The sequence below is a fragment of the Dama dama genome, chromosome 12, assembly GCF_033118175.1.
Source record: "Dama dama isolate Ldn47 chromosome 12, ASM3311817v1, whole genome shotgun sequence".
NCBI classification, from domain to species: Eukaryota; Metazoa; Chordata; class Mammalia; order Artiodactyla; family Cervidae; genus Dama; species Dama dama.
Window position 1 is genome coordinate 35,486,293 of NC_083692.1, and position 20,292 is coordinate 35,506,584.

A 20,292-nucleotide genomic window follows, 5' to 3' on the forward strand; every position below is an offset into this window, starting at 1 on the left:
CCCTGAATTTTCAGCCTGCCCTACAAATTCCAGACTTGTCAGAGCCAAATCCTTAAAATAAAACTATGTGTGTATATGTGTGTACAGTTGACCCTTGAATAATGTGGAGTTTGAAAAGTGAAAGTGTTAGTTGCTCAGTCATGTCTGATTTTTTGCAACCTCACACCTGTACCCTCTAGGCTCCTCCGTCCTTGGAATTCTCCAAGCAAAAGTACTGGAGTGGGTTGCCATTTTCTTCTCCAAGGGATCTTCTCCAAGGGTCTCCTACACTGTAGGCAGATTGTTTACTGTCTGAGCCACCAGTGAAGATGAAACCATTATTATGTCACAAAAGTAAGTTCAATAAATCTTGGTAATTATTTGAAACAGCGAAGCTATTCTTTTAAATCTTAACATGAGGCTTCCATAAAGTTTAATCTTCATAATACAACTTATCATCAATTAACAGTTGTGCCTTCTGACAATTTAGAAAAACTTTCACAAGATTATTTAATTGGTCAAAATCTGTTTTTTTTTTTTTAATATTGAAAACTTTTATACTTGGAATTAGCCAGCTGGACTCAGTTTAGATGATCCCAGTTTTGCAGGCTACATCCAAAGCATCATAGGAGCCAAACATATGCTTTCTTCTCTCCATTAGGCCTGACCAAGGTGTTAACCTTAGCCATGTCAGTTTCGTAGAGCAACTTCACATCCTGTTTCATGTGGTGCTTGTTGACCTTGACATCCACAGTGAACACCAGTGAGTTGCTGTCTCCTATTTTCTTCACAGTTGATTTGGTGGTGAGGGGGAACTTGATGATGACATAGTGGTCAAGCTTGTTTCTCCTAGGGGTGCTCTTCCAAGGATATTTGGACTCTCTCCTGAGCTTCAGTGTTTTGGGCCTTAGGAAGGTAGATTATGTCCAGATATTTTTTTTGTGGCTGTGGGCACCTTTCAACACTGCTTTCTTAGCCTTCAAAGTCCTTGCTTTGGCTTTGGCTTTGGAGCAAGAGGGGCTTGCTTCCTTGCCCTCAGCGTCATCTTCGAGCAGTCAAAATCTGTTTGGTTTTGTTTTTTAATTGGAGGATAATTGCTTTACAATGTTGTGTTGATTTCTGATATACATCAACATGAATCACCATAGGTATACATATGTCCCTTACCTCTTGAACCTCTCTCCCACCTCCCACCCGCTAAGTTGTCACAGAGCACCAAGTTTGAGCTCACTGCACCATATAGCAAATTCCCACTGGCTACTCTCTCAATTCATCCCACCCTCTACTTCACCCACTGTGTCCACAAGTCTGTTCTCTATGTCTGCGTCTCTATTCAGTTCAGTCAGTCACTCAGTCGTGTCCGATTCTTTGCAGCCCCATGGACTGCAGCACGCCAGGCTTCCCTGTCCATCACCAACTCCCAGAGCGTACTCAAACTCATGTCCATCGGAGTTGGTGATGCCATCCAACCATCTCATCCTCTGTTGTCCCATTCTCCTGCCTTCAATCTTTCTCAGCATCAGGGTCTTTTCAAATGGGTCAGTTCTGCACATACAATGGCCAAAGTATTGGAGTTTCAGCTTCAACATCAGTTCTTCCAATGAACACCCAGGACTGATTTCCTTTAGGATGGACCGTTTGGATCTCCTTGCAGTCCAAGGCACTCTCAAGAGTCTTCTCCAATACCACAGTTCAAAAGCATCAATTCTTTGGCGCTCAGCTTTCTGTATAGTCCAACTCTCACATCCACACACGACTACTGGAGAAACCATAGCTTTGACTAGACAGACCTTTGTCGGCAAAGTCATGTCTCTGCTTTTTAATATGCTGTCTAAGTTGGTCATAGCTTTTCTCCCAAGGAGTAGGCATCTTTTAATTTCATGGCTGCAGTCACCATCTGCAGCATCTCTATTGCTGCCCTGCAAAGAGGTTCATCAGTACCATTTTTATAGATTCCATATATATTCATTAATGTATGATACTTGTTTTTCTCTTTCTGATTTACTTCACTCTGTATAACAGGCTGTAATTCATCCACCTCATTAAAACTGACTCAAGGGGAAGATGGCTGAGAGGTGACCAAGTCGGTGCTGTTCGTGTGTCTGGGTAACATCTGTCGATCACCCATCGCAGAAGCGGTTTTCAGGAAACTTGTAACTGATCAAAACATTTCAGATAATTGGAGGATAGACAGTGCAGCAACATCCACGTATGAACTAGGAAACCCTCCTGATTATCGGGGGCAGGCTTGCATGAAGAAGCATGGTATCCGCATGAGTCATGTTGCCCGGCAGGTTACCAAAGAAGACTTTGCCACTTTTGATTATATACTATGTATGGATGAGAGCAATCTGAGAGATTTGAATAGAAAAAGTAATCAAGTTAAAAACTGCAGAGCGAAAATCGAACTACTCGGGAGCTATGATCCACAAAAACAACTTATCATTGAAGATCCCTATTATGGCAACGACGAGGACTTTGAGACCGTCTACCAGCAGCGCGTGCGGTGCTGCAGGCCTTCCTGGAGAAGGTCCGCTGACCAAGCCGTCCCGCTGTGGCCCAGGCTCGTCCCCCGAGGCCATGTGTCAACTCTCAACAGTGTCCCTTCCGAGCCAAGGCCGCAGCCCTCCCTTCAGCTTACTCGCTGTTTCTCACCTGACAAAATAATTGTAGATAGAAATCAGTCTTTGTGTTTAGCAAAAGAGTAAATAAAGTCTTTGACTCAGATAGTTTATGGGGTAAGAGTTCCTTAGACTTTGCCCGTTACAAACCTCCCACTTTGCCCCAGTTACAAAATCAGTGGAAAAGTGGAAATAGTGGAGCAGCACAGTAGAACATGATGAAGTGAATAAGACGTCCCTCCAGGAACCCGCACTACCTCTCCCTCCGGACGGGCCCCTGCCTGCACTACCTCTCGATGCCAGGGCCTGGCATCCAGCGACGCTGGTCGAGTGTCACACACTCACAGTGCCCACGCGTGCATTTTCAAGACAGGAAGGAGGGAGATTTGTGGGATTCACCTTTAGCACCTTCACTCCTTCTTAGTTTGTGTCTGTGTAGCTTATTTCATAAGGAAGTCAACTTATTTGTTCCCATTTGAACCCCTTTGCCTCTGGAAATGTAATTATATCCAGGAGAAGTGTGTGCTGGTTTATCTGATGGTCAGTTTGGGGACTGTGTCTGCTTCTACATGCATATAATTGCCTGAATGTCAATTATAGATCACCTTGTGTGGGAAAAAGTATTAAGTTGGAAAAAGTCCTTTTATGTTGGAATACTTAAATATTGATATATTAAGTATTCTTTTGTCAGTGCCTGGTTATAGGGAAATATACATAATTTGTGCGCACTTTGAAATAACTGATCTAAAATTCATATGAATGTATGTCAGACAAAATTGTTCTCAAATAAACTGGGGAAATTAGAAAAAATTTAAAAAAAAATAAATAAAAATAAAACTGACTCAAATGTGTTCCTTTTTATGGCTGAGTAATGTTCCATTGCATATATGTGCACAGCTTCTTTATCCATTCATCTGTCGATAGACATCTAAGTTGCCTCCATGTCCTAGCTATTGTAAGTAGTGCTGCCATGAACACTGATGTACAAGTGTCTTTTCCAGTTATGGTTTTCTCAGGGTTTATGCCCAGTTAGTGGGATTGCTGAGTCATATGGTAGTTTTAATTCTAGTTTTTAAGGACTCACCATACTGTTCCCCATAGTGGCTGTATCAGTTTACATTCCCACAACAGTGCAAGAGGATTCCCTTTTCTCCACACCCTCTCCAAAATTTGTAGATTTTTTGATGATGGCCATTCTGACTGGTAAGACCTGTTTTTAAAGTTAGCCCAATGGTTATATTTAGGTGGAGAGATTTTGATTTATATATATATATATATATATATATATATATATATATATATATATATATTGTGTTTCCTTCAGTGATTCATCAGAAGGACCCATGAGACCTAGTAGCAGGTTATACTCACTGAGATTTATGATAGCAAAGGTTCAGAGCAAAAGCAGCAGGAGGAAGATATGCATTAATGGGATCAGGAGAGAGTTAACCCAGGCTTCCAATGTCCTTCATTGTCTGAGGTCACACAGGAGTGCTCTTTCTCTCACTGTTGACTATGGACTCATCTGTGAACTGTCTTTGCCCCTAGAAACCTTGTGAGTCTCAGAGTCCAAAGTTTTTATGGGGAGCTGGTCACATAGGTATATCCTGTTATGCAACCAACCGTGACAAGGCAAACTCAGGACCCTAACAATGAAACCAGGTGCAGACCGTCGATTTTTATGTTTGTGCAAAGCAACCTGACAAGCAGGTAATGATATGGTCCATTGCTCCAGGTGTATATAACACACCCATCAATCACTAACAGAAGGAACACTCTAAGGCCACATTCCCAGTGGTTGGGTAAGGGTTAATCATGGGTCCCTTGAAGACAGGTAGTGAGTAGACAACCAGACCTGCTGAGTTAACTCTTTCCTCGCAGTCTGTATTTGCTTAAATGTCTATGATTAACCTCTATTATTTAATCAGAAAAGTGACTATTACTATAAAGGCATCTATAGTTAATGATTTTCCTTTTTAGTCATTTATGGTGCTGCTTTGTGATCTCTGTACATTTCCCTGTAGTCAGCAGAGCTGCCGAGAGAAGTAAAGTCACCCTACTAGACACTTCCTGGATGGCCAGCAGAACCTTCATACTCTGGGAAAACCATAATAACAGGCTGGGACAGCGCACGGGAGACCTAGAAGGAACCACAGCAATACCTGGTTCAACTTCCCCACTTTAGAGATAAGGCAGTGGGAATACTAAGCAGTGAAAGGATTCGCCCAAGGTTCTAATCTTAGGTCTTTTAATTAAAAACCTATCTTAATATTCCTGAAATGGGAAAAGGCAATGTTTGATCAGTTGCTTCTGATTAACTTTAACTTGGGCAGAACTGAAGGAGCCCTGACTGAACTAAGTATGTATGGTCCAATCTCCTTTGGTCTACATAGAGGCTCCCCATCCCTTCCCACCAGCCCCTCCCTTCTCCCGTGGCCCTATAAAAGCACCAGGACTCTGTATCTGGAGCCTTGCCCATGTTATTGGGCCAGTGGTCTGGCTTGGAACCTTGGAAGAGCTTAGTTTCAGCTTTACTAAAATTTCTCTTTCTTTCCCCGTCGGTGACTCTGTTGTAGTTGGGAGCTGGTATCTGTGGTAGCATCTTTCTCTCTGTAAGTGCGTGCTTAGTCACTCAGTTGTGTCCAACTCTGACCTCATGGACTGTAGGCTGCCAGGCTCCTCTATCCATGGAATACTCCAGGTAGGAATCTCCTGGAGAAGTTATAAAGTTACTGGGAACTAGTAACTCTTAATTAGTGTAATGTTTACCATTCTGAAATGTTCAATGAAAAGTGAAAGTGAAGTCACTCAGTCATGTCCGACTCTTAGTGACCCCATGGACTATAGCCTACCAGGTTCCTCCATCCATGGGATTTTCCAGGCACGAACACTGGAGTGGGTTGCCATTTCCTCCTCCAGGGGAATCTTTCCAACCCAGGGATTGAACCTGTATCTCCTGCATTGGCAGGTGGATTCTTTACCACTGAGCCACCTGGGAAGCCCATCTGCCTCCCACTGGGCTGCAAATTCCTTGAAGGCCTATTGGAATCATGGTATCCAGAGGGTATGATTATAGGTAGTGAAGTCAAGGGTTTGAATTCTGGCTTAGCATCTCACTGGTTTATGTAATTTGAGTGAGTTACTTAATGGAAATAATACTGCCTCCCTTGATAAAGTTCCTGGGAACTAGTAACTCTTAATTAGCATAATGTTTACCATTCTGAAATGTTCATTGAGAAGTGAAAGTGAAGTCGATCAGTCATATCCGACTCTTAGTGACCCCATGGACTATAGCCTACCAGGTTCCTCCATCCATGGGATTTTCCAGGCAAGAATACTGGAGTGGGTTGCCATTTCCTTCTCCAGGAGATCTTCCCAACCCAGGGATTGAACCCAGGTCTCCCACATTGTAGGCAGATGCTTTACCATCTGAGCCAACAGGAAAGTCCAAAATGTTCAATAAATGTTGGCTGTTATTTTTTTAATAGGTATTACATTTATTTTGGCAAACTCTATTCTCTGATCTTTTTAAACAGTTTTATTGAAGTAATTGAGAGGTAACATACACTGTATATATTTAAAGTATGTAACGTTATAAGTTTTAACATGTACACACCTATGATACCATAATCAAGTTAACAAATAATACATCCATAATCTCCCAAAGTTTCCTTATATCTTTTTATAATTTAAAATACTTTATTGCTAAAAAATGCTAACTTTCATCTGAGCCTTCAACAAATTGTCATCTTCTTGCTGATGGAAGGCCTTTCCTTATATCTTTTTGTAATCCATTTATTTGTCCTCAGGCAATCACTGCTCTCTTTCTCTATGGATTAGCTTCCATTCCTTAGAACTGTATATAACTGGAATCATACAGTGTGCACTATTCTTTTGGCTTCTTTCACTCAGCATTATTTTGAATTTCATCCAGGCTCTTGAGTGTATCAGTTGCTCAGTAATTCTCCTCTGTTGAATTTATCAAAGGCTAAGTAGATATACCACAATTTTTTTATGTATTTACCTCCTGATGGACATTTGGATTGTTTCTGGTTTTGAAATATTAGAAATAAAGCTTCTGTGAACATTTGTTTATCAGTCTTACATTTACTTACATTTCTCCTGGGAGTAGAATGGATAGATCATAATGTAGGTAAATATTAATTTTTTTTAAAGAAGTTGCCAAATTATTTTCCAAGTGTTTGTACCATTTTGCGTTCTCCTCAGTAGCATATGAGAGGTTCAATTGCTCTGCATCATTGACAACAGTTGGTATGATCAGTCTTTTTAATTTTGGATATTCTAATAGGTGTGTAGGGGTATCTCTTTGTGATTTTAACTTTGATTTCCCTAATGACTAATGATGTTGAGAGTTTTAAAGTATGCTTTTTTTTTTTGCCATCCATGTATCTTTTTGATGAATTATCTGTTCAAATTATTTGCTCAATTTTTAAAATTTTTTAGTTTTTAATTCTCTTTCTTTTTTAAATCATGAAAGTATGATAACACATTTACAGGAGACTTGGTATTTGCACTGTTTCAATGGGGTTTTTGTTTTCTTATTTTTGAGTTTTGAGACTTTAAAATTCTTAATTTAAAGAAATACAATTTATTAGTTTTTTTTTTATTTTAAGGATCATGCTTTTGATATTCTAATCCATGGTCACAAAGATTTTCTCCTATACTTTCTTCTAGAAGTTTTATAGTTTTACGTTTAAGTCTGTAAATGTTAAGCTAACTTTTGTACATGGTGTGAGACTTAAATCAGAGTAGATTTATCCCCCTTGGGTAGCCAATATTTCAGCACTCTTAAGATAGTCCTTTCTCTACTAAATCACTTTAGTGTTTGTTGAAAAATCAATTTACCATATATGTGTAGTCTATTTCCACACTCTATTTTTCCCCCAGTGATCTATCTTCATGCCAACACTATACTGTCTTGATTACTGTGTCTTTTCCAAAGTCCTTTAGCTATTCTAGGTCTTCTTCATTTTCAAATAAAATTTAGAATAAGTTTGTCAATTTTTACACAAAAACCTGCTGGGATTTTGAGTAGACTAGCTTTATATGTAAATTCAAGAAGAACTGGCATCTTAGCAATGCTGTCCTCTGGACCGTAGAGTATCTATGCATTTGCTGAGGTCTCCTTTAATTTTTCTTAGCTGTGTTTTGTATTGATCGTCTTCTGTGTGCAGGACTTGTACTTCTGTCAGTTTCATTGCTATATATTTGACATTTTTGGAACTAGAATAAATGGTACGATTTTTTTTTTTTTTTTTGCCATGCTGCAGGATCTTAGTTCCCTGACCAGGGATTCAATTCAGGCATATGGCAATGAAAGTGCTGGGTCCTAGCATTGGACTGCCAGAAAAGTTCCAAAATGGTATGTTTTTTATTTCAGTTTTCAATTGTTTGCTAATATAATGAAATTTGGTTGATTTTTTATATATGTAACTTGTATCCAGCAGTCATGCTAACTCAATTATTACTTTAGAAGCTATTTTTGTAGACTCCATAGGATTTTCTTCATTGACAACCACGTCCTCTCTGAACAGACAGTTTTACTACTTCCTTTTCAATCTGATTGTGTTCTGTTTCTTTTTCTTGCCTTATTATACTGGCTTGAACCAGAACAGTGTTAAATAGAAGTGATGAAAGCAGACATCTTTCCCTTATTCCTGATATTAGAGGGAAAACCTTCAGTCTCTTATCATTTAGTATGATGTTATCTGTAGATGCCCTAAAACAGATTGAGGAAGTTCCCTTCTATTCCTACTCTGCTAGGAGGTTTTTTTTTCTTCTTTTAACCAAGAATTGATGTTGGGTTTTGCCAGGTGATTTTCTGCATCTATTGATACAATTTAGACTTTTTCTTTTATAGTCCTTAATATGGTGAATTATATAGATTGATATATATATATATATATAATAGCTTTACTAAGATATAATTCATAGAGCATAAAGTTCACCCTTTTAGAAGGTACAATTCTGTGGATTTTACTGTATTTATAGAGTTGTGCATCCATTACCACAATCAAAATTCCATAACATTTTCATTCCCCCAGAGAGAAACTCTGTACCTACTAGGAATCACCCTAATTTTCCCCACTGTCCCCAGGCCCTGGCAATCACCTGTCTACTGCTGTGGTTTTGCTAATTCTGGACATTTCGTATAAATGGAATCATACTCATTGTGGTCTTTTGTGACTGGCTTCTTGATTTAGCATGTTTTCAAGGTTTATCTATGTTATAGCGTATGTCAATATTTCATTCCTTTTTAGGTCTGAATATTTTATGGTATGCATATACCACATTCTGTTTATCAGTTGATGAATTTGGATTGTTTCCACATTTTGGCTATCATGAATAATGCTGCTATGAACATTTGTGTACGAGTGTTTGTATGAACATGTTTTCATTTTTCTTGAGTATATACCTAAGGAATAGGATTACTGGATCATATAGCGACTCTGTGTTTAACCTTTGAAGAAATTGCCAGGCTGTTTTCCAAAGCGGCTGTACCATAATGGAAAGGTTTTACTGTTGTTGTTTTTATATTTCTGGCTGTGCGGGGTCTTTGCTGTGTGCGGGCTTTCTCTAGCCGCTGTGGGTGGGGGGCCACTCTCTAGTTGTGGTGCGTGGGCTCCTCATTGCCGTAGCCTCTGTTGTTCAGCACAGGCCCTAGGTGCATGGGCTTCAGTAGTTGTGACACCATGGGCCTGGTTGCCCCTCGGCATGTGGGATCCTCCCAGACCAGGGATCAAACCCGTGTCCCCTGCATTGGCAGGTGGATTCTTAACCCCTGGACCACCAGGGAAATCGCATAATGAGAAGGTTTTAAATTACAACTTCAATTTCCTTAAAAGATAGTGCTATTTGGATTATTTCTTCTTGAGTGAGGATTGATAGTTTTATGTTTTCCAAGGAATTTGTCACTTTCATCTAAGTTGTTGAATTTATTGGCATGTGAAAGTGAAAGTCGCTCAGTCATGTGTGACTCTTTGTGACCCCAGACTGTGCAGTCCATGGAACTCTCCAGGCTAGAATAATGGAGTGGGTGGCCTTTCCCTTCTCTAGGGGATCTTCCCAACCCAGGGATCGAACCCAGGTCTCCCGCATTGTGAGCGGATTCTTTACCAGCTGAGCCACAAGGGAAGCCCAAGAGTACTGGAGTGGGTAGCCTATCCCTTCTCCAGTGGATCTTCCCGACCCAGGGATTGAACCAGGGTCTCCTGCATTGCAGGCAGATTCTTTACCAACTGAACTATGAGGGAAGCGCTTACTGGCATAAAGTTGTTAATATTTCCTTATTCTTCTTTTGGAATCTGCAGAGTGTGTAGAAATGTCATCTCTCATTCCTGATACTGGTAATTTGTATCTCCTTTTTCCTCCCCCTGATCAATCCAGCCTGAAAGTGAAAGTGTTAGTCACTCAGTCATGTCCAACTTTTTGTGATTTCATGGACGGTAGCCCTCCAGGCTCCTCTGTCCACGAGATTCTCTAGGCAAGAATACTGGAGTGGGTTGCCATTCCCTTCTCCAGGGGATCTTCTCAACCCAGGGATCAAACCTGGGTCTTCTGCATCACAGGTCTTTACTGTCTGAGTCACCAAGGAAGCCCAGTCTAGCCTAGGTTTATCAATGTCATTGATTAGATCAGCTAATTTAAAAAATCTGTGTGTGTATGTCACTCTGTTATGTGGAAAATTATCTTCATCTAATAACAGCCTCTAAATACACTACCAGACAAGCTGTCCCAGAATTAATGGAATGTAAAAGATCACACACCAAACTGAAATGCTTGGATTACAAAGTTTATTAAATAGTCAATGTAAAGCATAGTATGAGAAATGGGTTAGAAAGAAATCTATGGCAAGATAGGAAAATTGGGGTTGCTCCCAAGTGAGCTGACCAAATTATGCAATCAAGGATTTCTCTAATTTTTCCTCTGGAATAAACCCAGGGATGGACAGCCCATTCCCCAGTCAGCACAGTGCCGGCAATGATTCTTCCACTAAATGGCTTATCAAGTGTGGCAAAGTCAGGCGCTTTGAAGTATGTTAAGATTATAAAAAGAAGACTGCCTCTTACACCAGGCTGGGGAAATATTAGTTTAATGGGACCTCAGAACACCCAGATCTCTATGAAAAGGATCTCCCTGATATGGTTACCCTGGATGGTCAAGAGAGTCTAAAGAATTGAAACTGAGTTTATTGGAGTCTCTGCATTTGTCAGTGGGAACACAGCTGACTTAATCTAGTAGACAAAACAGGGGGCAGGAAGTAGAGGCAATCACATCTTCCACCATGTTGTGTGTGCTCCGTTTCACATCCTCTACCACATGGGGGCTTGTCTCATAGCTCAGGTGGTAAAGAATCCACCTGCAATGCAGGAGACCCTGGTTCAATTCCTGGGTTGGGAAAATCCCCTGGAGAAGGGAAAGGCTACCCACTCCAGTATTCTGGCCTGGAGAATTCCATGGACTGTGTAGTCCATGGGGTCGCAAAGAGTTGGACACGACTGAGCAACTTTCACTTTCACCATCCACATGGAGGCAAGTACCCCCACTCCTGGCCCTCCCTTCTGCACACAAGGGTTCCCTACTTGGCCCTCTTACATTGTCTTCCTGTCACCCTTCTCCCAATTTGTCTTCTGCCAAAGTCCTGCTTATCCTTCAGATGGCAGTTCAAATGTTGTTTCCTCTGGCAAGCTTTACTTGACTTCGACATATTAAGTTACACTTTCCTCCCCATCATTTATCACAAGTGTGAAAGTGAAAGTCGCTCAGTTGTGTCTGACTCTTTGTGAACCCATGGACTATACAGTCCATGGAATTCTCCAGGCCAGAATACTGGGGTGGATAGCCTTTCCCTTCTCCAGGGGGTATTCCCAGCCCAGGGATAGAACCCAGTCTCCCACATTGCAGGTGGATTCTTTACCAGCTGAGCCACAAGGGAAGCCCCTATCACAAGTGCAATTAATATTATTTAGTAGTTGTCTCTTCCACTAACTTGTGAGCTGTGTGAGAGCAGAAACCGACTAGTTCACTGTTGAATTACTAACACTTGGCAGAGTCAGGGGTTAATAAAAATACCAGTTGAATGAAAAAAAATACCAGTTGAATGAAAAACTCTTGGTGCTGATATATTTTTGCTCATTTAAGTTAGGGCTGTTCTGTCTTCCTCCGTCTTAGGTCAAAGTCTTTTCAATTCCCTTTATCCAAGGCTCAGATCCTCTCACACACATTCCAAGAAATGACCCTATTATCTATTCCCTGATCCAAGTAGTAGTTGACATCACTGTATATGGGCTAAAATCTCTCATGTAATTTGGAGCAAAGGAGCCTTGGAAAAGCAGGGTTCTCCGTTTAAAAATGAGGTGTTCAGAGTTCCGAGTGGCCCAAGACTCTGTAATGAATAGGTCTTGTGTACTCTCAAAGCCCAGCAAGAAGGAACGGTGTGGCTGTGGGCAGCCATGAAGTGAGCTGTGTTCCTAGGTATGCTGCTGCCGTCACTGGGAGTAACGCTGGGAAAGCTGTTCCAGGGTGGGGCTGGCCATTCTCTGGAATGTAGGGAACACAGGCTCCTCAGTGGGAGAATAGCTACACTCAATCTGTTTCAGTCACTTCCTCTCAGAGTACTTGCCTGCCTCTCATTCCACCGGAAACTCACTCGTACACTCCTTAGCCCACCCCAAAGTCGGCTGCTTTAAAACTGAGTAAAGACAGTAAAGAATCTGCTTGCAATGCGGGAGACCTGGGTTCAACCCCTGGCTAGGGAAGATCCCCTGAAGAATGAAATAGCAACTCACTCCAGTATTCTTGCCTGGGAAATCCCATGGACAGAGGAGCCTGGCGGGCTACAGTTCATGGGATTTCAAAGAGTCGGACACAACTGAGCAACGACCACATATTTACATGGGTGTGATTAGGAAAACGTGGCTGGAACAAAGGAGCTGGAGGTAAGGACTGTCTCCCTCTTGTATTTTTTTTTTTTTTTTTCGCTGCACTGGGTCTTCACTGTGGTGTGTAGGATTTCTCTTGTTGTAGAGCACAGGCTCAGTCAGGTTGCAGGGCGTCGGCCTCTCCAGTTGCCTTGAGATGGCTTATTGCCCCGTGGCACATGGGATCTAGTTCCCCACCAGGGATGGAACCTGCATCCCCTGCATGGGAAGGCACATTCTCAACTAGCAAGGAATGTGCCAGGCCTTTTCCTGAAGTGCCAGATGCCTCGAACCACTAATGGAGACCTGCATCACAGAGGGTAAAGAATGCAGCCGAGGGCACTCACAGAGCTGAATTTTACCCTGGGACTCAATGGGATAATGCAATTCAAGCCCTTAGGAGACTGTAGTGCTCAAAATATGGTAGCTGTTTACCTCTTAGGTGCTCCCTGGGTCTTCTCAGAGTCATCTGCACCTCCTGCTTCTGGAACATCACACTGGATGAAAATGGCCTGTTTACTTTTCTCTTTCCTCTGCTAGACTGTAACACGTAGAAGAAGTGCCTTCCAGGTTCCATGATAGGTTCGTATTTGTTGAGTGCCTATGACATCAAGCAGTAAGTTCTTTACCTGGATTACTTCATTTAATTCTTAAAACCCTGTGGAGGCAGGAATTATTATCATCCAATGTGATATATCTTGTTGTAGTCACTAAATTGTGTCCAACTGTTTTGCAACCCTGTGGACTGTAGCCCCCCAGGCTCCTCTAGACAGCATATTAAAAAGCAGAGACATTATTTTGCCGACAAAGGTCTGTCTGGTCAAAGCTATGGTTTTTCCAGTGGTCATGTATGGATGTGAGAATTGGACTATAAAGCTTGAGTGCTGAAGAATTGATGCTTTTGAACTGCGGTGCTGGAGTAGACTCTAGAGAATCCCTTCGACTGCAAGGAGAGCGAACTAGTCAATCCTAAAGGAAATCAGTCCTGAATGTTCATTAGAAGGACTGATGCTGAAGCTGAAACTCCAATACTTTGGCCACCTCATGTGAAGAACTGACTCCTTGGAAAAGATCCTGATGCTGGGAAAGATTGAAGGCAGGAGGAGAAGGGGTCGACAGGGGATAAGATGCTTGGATGGCATCACTGACTCAATGGACATGAGTTTGAGTGAGTTCTGGGAGTTGGTGATGGACAAGTGACTCCATCACTGGCGTGATGCAGTCCAGGGGGCTGCAAAGAGTCAGACACGACTGAACAACTGAACTGAACTGACTGAGGCTCCCCTGTCCATGGGATTTCCCAGGTAAGAATACTGGAGTGGGTTGCCATTTCCTTCCTCAGGGGATCTTCCTGACCCAAGAATTGAACCTGGGTCTCCTGCATCTCCTGCACTGGCAGGCAGATTCTTTACCACTTTACCACTGAGCCACCAGTAAGTGGTGTATATTACTGGTCAGGTTCCAGAACCTGTGCTCTTTACACTGTACGAATACCACCTCATCCTCACTCTAATTATGTTTTCCTCACTTTTCTCCATTTATCCTACCACCACCATGGAACATATCCTCCCAATCATCTCCTCCTGTGTTTGGGGACTGTCTTTATTCTAGGATTCTCTTTGTACTATCCTAACCCAATGCCTTATATAATCAGATGCTTTACAATCACTTCTCCACTTGCCTCACGCTGGGTTTAAGTACCTGTTATACTTTCACTGGACTGGACCACTGGACAGACTCTTTATGCTTTTGCAGGGTTTTTTGCCACACTACAGCATGCAGGATCTTAGTTCCTCGACCAGGGATCGAACCTGTGCCCTCTGCAATGGAAAAGTAGCGACCTAACCACTGGACCACCAGGGAATTCCTGTGCTTTTGTGTTCTTAATGACAACCATCCGTTTCCTAAAGCAACTGAGATTTTGTTATTAGGAAAAAATAAAACATTGACACTAAGTATGACCATATGCTACTGTTACATTATCTGAATTCTGGCCTTTCTACCTTTCTCAAAGACAGTCTGTGTGAAACTGGGGTTTCCTTTCCGTATTAGGTGCTCAGGCTCCATATGCTTTAGCATATAAATTGTACATCCCAAAGAGTATTACGTATCTTTGGAGCCAAATAAAATAGAATGAATGCTCATGTATAGCCATCACCCCTATCAATAGAACAGTATCAGACTCTATCAAGTCCTTCATGTACACATCTCAATTGCCTCTCCTTCCAACCCTCCCCCTGGTAAATGCTAATATGCTTTTCATTATACAGAGTATGAGTTGCTTGAGAGCAGTAATTTTCTAACCAATAAGTCAGATGTGACCCCCAAGTACTTTGTTATGAAAGGTACTAGCAGCAAATGGATATTCAAACTTGAAGTATTTTGAGGTTTCACTTTCTATTCAAACAGATGTTTTCAGTGAGCTGTTTCCAGTTCTAACTTCATCACCACTGTGGCAGAATAATGCACCAAGCACAGATGTGTCAACTAAACTGTGGTCAATGTGAAAAATTTATTTTTTCCACAGCGGGGGACATGTGCTTTTATGACAATGCTGTCAGAATGCTAAGCTAGGGAGATGCTGCAGGTGGTGAAGATCAGTATTCACACCGCTGGTGTACCAGTACATCACCACCAAGGAGAAATGGTTTCCTCAACTCCAAGAACTTTGCCATGTAACCATGTGAGAAGACTTGAGAACTTGGTTGTGGCAGCAGACATTCTACTAACAGCTTGATGAAGAGAAGCACTGAATCCTTACAGGAGAGCCACCAGTTTTGGTATTCAATGTGCCTCAAATAGCAAAAAATGGAAAACTATTACTCCTGCCAACTGTTACTATTACTTCAGATATTTCTAAAGTGGTTTAACAAGTTTTCATCATTTATTTCCTGCCATTAATGTATCCTATGATAATAATTTCACTGTCCCGTCCCCTCCACTATCATTGTGAATTAGAAGCACTCATATCAGCCCAGGCCTGGAGATGAAATGCAATTCTGCCAGAGATTTGGTGATGTTTGTATGCAGCAAAGAGCCCCGAAACTGGACATAGTTTTCAGCGTCACCCAGTTTGTGACAGGATTAAGTTAGGAAAGAACTTGGAGCTTTAAGGGAAATTGCTTCCAGAACGGGGCGGTGGGGCGGTGGGGGGGGAAGACATTTGAGGCTATGAGGCAGAAATCTTTGGACAGATGCCCAGAAAAGTAGGAAGCCTATTCCCATCTCTCCTTCTTAATATCTAGCATCTCTATTTTAAAAAGGCACAGCTTCCTGGTCTAGGATCAGAATGTGCTCTTTTTGTTGGGAATTTTTTGAAGACAATTGTGGCTGCAATTAAGTGACTGAGATATTGTTCTTCACTTTAATAAGATGCAGTGTAAGTGGCACTGTAGATAATATATGTGAAGGAAAGGTTAATTCTATGCTGAAACATGTTTTTTTTTAGGATGATTTTTTATCTTAGGAAACAAATATGGAAAATCTCCATTTGCATTCCATTAGTCAAGATAACTATATAATTTATCCTTAAATCCAGACCCTTTTGAGAATGCAAGGAGTGTGCTATTAATAATTACACCTGGGCAACATAAACCAGAGTTGTCTCAGGCAAACTGGCATGTATGATCACTTATAATGCATCCTTTGTGTTTAATAAACATACCATCACACTGTGTATATTTTAGCCTTCAAGCTTGACTGATTCTGATTTTACCAAGGTCTTTTAATTTCCCTGACTTCCCTGGTGGCTCAGACGGTAAAGCATCTGCCTACAATGCAGGAGACCTGGGTTCAATCCCTGGGTCGGAAACATCCCCTCAAGAAGGAAATGGCAACCCACTCCAGCATTCTTGCCTCGAAAATCCCATGGACGGAGGAGCCTAGTAGGCTATAGTCCATGGGGTCGCAAAGAGTCAGACATGACTAAGCGACTTTTAATTCTATTTTTTCTTAGTTATGGCATGTGAGACCTAATTCCCTGACCAGGGATCGAACCCAAGCCCTCTGCATGGGAGCAGAGTCTTAGCCATTGAACTACCGGAGAAGTCCTGACAATCTGACCTTTTAAAAAAAGCATTTATACAGATACTATATATTATTAGATGTATAATCTTTTAGTTATGCTAATACACTAAATAGAATCATTTGGCTAGAGGGAAGAATGTTCCATTTTTCCCTCGTGGTACTTTGGGTACTTTGAGCATTATCATCTGTATTACAGATAAGGTAAATCAGCACAGGAAGCTAGTCAATTGCACCAAATCACACTGCCAGGCTGAGCTCAAGGCTAAAAGCTCTGTGCATGAATCCCCAGCAATTGTGTTGCTCACTGAATCATGAACAGCTGCATTCTAGAATTTGATCAGATTTCTATTAGACTCACCAGAAGTGAAGACTTACTACCACCTTTCAGATGAGAAGTTTTGTGAAGTTTGTAAATAGGCTTTTCTTAGTTCAGGTCAATCGTCTTCATTCCCCTTCTATCAACAGCCCAAGATTCAGTCCTGATCGTTAGTCCTGTAGTTTGGTCTTTTTTTGTAAAGATTTCTTTGGGCATTCAAGAAGGGATCCAGGTATCCATTAAGTTTAGCACTTGGGATTTTTCTGTGTTGCAGTAACTAAGCAACAGTTAAGATGTTTTAACTTAGCATGTCCTGTATTGGCAAGTTTAAAAAAAGAACTGTCAGGCCATACTTGGCAGAACCTCCCTTGGACTCTCCCACCCTCCGTACAGTTCCTGTACATCTTGGCTGCTCATCTACTACTAACAGAGACCTCTTTTGTCTCAGCCGCTCTGACAGCCTTGTCCAAGCCTTTGCTGCTTGGGGGCAGCTGGATAACCAGTGTCTTCAGTAATCGGTAGGGCTGACACTAGTGATTCGATCATCCAAAACCTTTTGTAACAATTCTCACATCCATATTTAACCTACTTTTAAATGCTACACCTCTAAAGATTGTTTGTTTATGAAAATACAACTCAGTAAGTTAGCAGTTTAAGAACTGTGCTTATTTACCAAACTGCAAGGATATACATTTCAAACACTAGCTTTTTCAAGTGTCTGATGAAACTCAGTGACATAAACTGTGTGAAAGATATGAAAGTGAAAGTTAGTCACAGTCGTGTCTGACTCTTTGTGACCCCATGGACTGTAGCCTTCCTGGCTTCTCTGGCCATGGAATTCTCCAGACAAGAATACTGGATTGGGTTGCCATTTCCTTCTCCAGGGGATCTTCCCGACCTGGGGATCAAACCCGGGTCTCCTGAATTGCAGGCAGATTTACCAGCTGAGCCCCTTGGGAAGCCTATGTGAAAGGCCTGCTGTGTAACATTCAATGTTATATGGATTTGACTTCCCAGGTATACAATTTTGGAAGCAGTGCTATAGTAAGGCAACCATGGCAGGCACATGTAAAATGGAGAAGCTGTTCTTAGGAAAGCAGCATTCTGCAGCAAAGTGGAACAGAGTAAAACCTTGCTATCAGTCACACCTAAGATTATACTTAGCTCCATGACATACCAGGTTAGGTGATCTCTACCTCTTAGCTGTAGTTTCATCATCTATAAAATAGAACTAAAAACTGACTTTTAGGTTTGTTGTAACTTAAATTCCAGGTGTTAAGAATTCAGTGGGCCAAAGTATATAAAATGTACATTAGAGCTATCGTTATCAGCTCCCAGGAAATGAACGTAGGACAATACATGAAGCTTAACTTGGCCTCTTTATCTAAAAAGTTAACCAGTTGAATGTCTTCCTAACCTCCCCATAGCTTTGGAATCTACTCAGTGGTGTCTTAAGGGGACAAGAACAGGTCAGGATGTCCACTGAAAAAGGCAGAGGTCTAGACTGATAATCAAGGAACTGCATATATAAAGGTATCTGGTACTGGGTATCTGAGCAAGGTATAATCTAGTGGACACTCAGTAAGTGTTGATGCCATTCTTATTAATTAGACCTTGGGTTTACTTAACCTCTTGTACAGATATCCTTACCCCTAAAAAAGGCTCTTTTAAATTTATCTACCTGTCTTACAAAGCAAAAACTTTTCTTGTGTGACACGACACTTTAAGCATAGCTTAGAAATCTAGATAGATTGAGATTCTACTGTAATCTGATCTCAGGTAATCTCAACTAGGAGATGCGAAGAGTTGACTCATTGGAAAAGACCCTGATGCTGGGAGGGGGCAGGAGGAGAAGGGGACGACAGAGGAGATGGCTGGATGGCATCACCAACTCGATGGACAGGAGTTTGAGTAAACTCCGGGAGCTGGTGATGGACAGGGAGGCCTGGTGTGCTGCGATTCATGGGGTTGCAGTCAGACACGACTGAGCGACTAAACTGAACTGAACTGAAAATAGCTTTAAAAATTTAAAAGCAGCCAAACTTTCTGTCCCCTCAAACACCTCATCTGTGTTATGAACCAAATTGTGCCCCCTTAATCCCCCCAATCCATGTTTAAGTCACAAGCTGCAATGTGATGGTATATGGAGATGGGACCTTTACAGTGGGATGAGTGTCCATTTAAGAGACAACTGAGAGCTTTCTTCTCTATGTGGGAGGAAACAGTGAGGAGCTGTTAGCCAGGAAGAGGCTCCCATCGAGGAACCGAATTAGCTGGCATCTTGATCACGGACTTCCTAATCTCCAGATCCGTAAGAATTTCTCTTGTTTGAGCCATCCAGTCGAGGATCCTTTGTTACAGCAGCCCCACTAACCCATAGTGGAATTGTGGAACCGCTTCAGGGAAAGCAGAGAGGAACTAAGCTGAACCTGCTGTGTCCTCTTCATTCCTGGAATCCCAGAGAATTAACAGAAAAACCTGCCCCCATGAGAATAATGTTCAGATGCTGTGGGAACAAACTCTAGGAGGAGGACCAAATTCTCTTCCGGTATTAGAATTCTATTGCACTGTCTTGTCTAAAGTGTGCTTATATTAATAGTTAGGATTCTACTTTGCTTTAGAGATCTGTTGCAAAGGCACTAGTGCTAAGTTTTAATATGGTGATAAAAAAAAAGAAACTGCTTGTCAGATATTCAGGCAAGAACGTGTTTGCCAAAGGAATGTCATTTCATGATGGGAGAACCTCCCAGCCCTGCTCCAGACTGGTCTTATATTTCACTACCTATTTCACAGCTCCACTTTAAGTGGGTACTTTTAGGAGATACAAGACATCAAATGCAAATTTTTTTTCTGGTCCAAAGCAAAAAGCAGAAATCCTTTTCAAAAATAGAATATACCACAAATTATTTCACTCATTTATAGCCCCACTCATACTGGGTTTCAAGAAATGCTAGCAAACCCCCTGTGGACAGAGAACAGCAACTATAGGCCAAATTTAACAATGTGGCCCTTACTGCAGGCACAGCAGTGTCTTTTGTAGAGGGAAGCAGGGGTGTGTGGCAGCAGGGAGGCAGAGAGGGAGGGCTCCCTGATTTCATGTGCACAGATATCCTGGTTACAAAGAACAGGCCAGCCTTAAGGGAGGAGAGGAGATCCTCAGAGGGACACTGTGTGGCTGAAAGATGGGCTTGTGGAGGAGGCATTGTTCCCAGGCAGCCTTAGAGAATGCAGGTCACGTGTGGGGGGGGGGGGCGGTCCCTCAGGCTGTTTTTCTTTCTCTCTTTATGACAACAAATTTGCAGTTAATTAGGCTCTGGACTTTTTCTGGGAAGCCCAGGATTGGGCCTAAAGATTAAGTGAAAAAAACTGTGAAACCATGAAAATACATTAAAAAAAAAGTTTTCAGGTA

General features: G+C 41.8%; 1 protein-coding gene across 1 annotated transcript in view; it reads left to right on the top strand.

Annotated features, from left to right (window-relative positions):
• The window catches only part of LOC133066814 (low molecular weight phosphotyrosine protein phosphatase-like), a 37,692-nt gene extending 34,472 nt beyond the window's left edge, over window positions 1-3,220 (top strand). Inside the window, exon 2 of the mRNA XM_061158230.1 lies at window positions 2,055-3,220. Within this exon, the coding sequence (XP_061014213.1) occupies window positions 2,055-2,687 (633 nt within the window). The 3' untranslated portion in view covers window positions 2,688-3,220. The remainder of the gene's footprint in view (window positions 1-2,054) is intronic.
• Window positions 3,221-20,292: the final 17,072 nt, after the last annotated feature.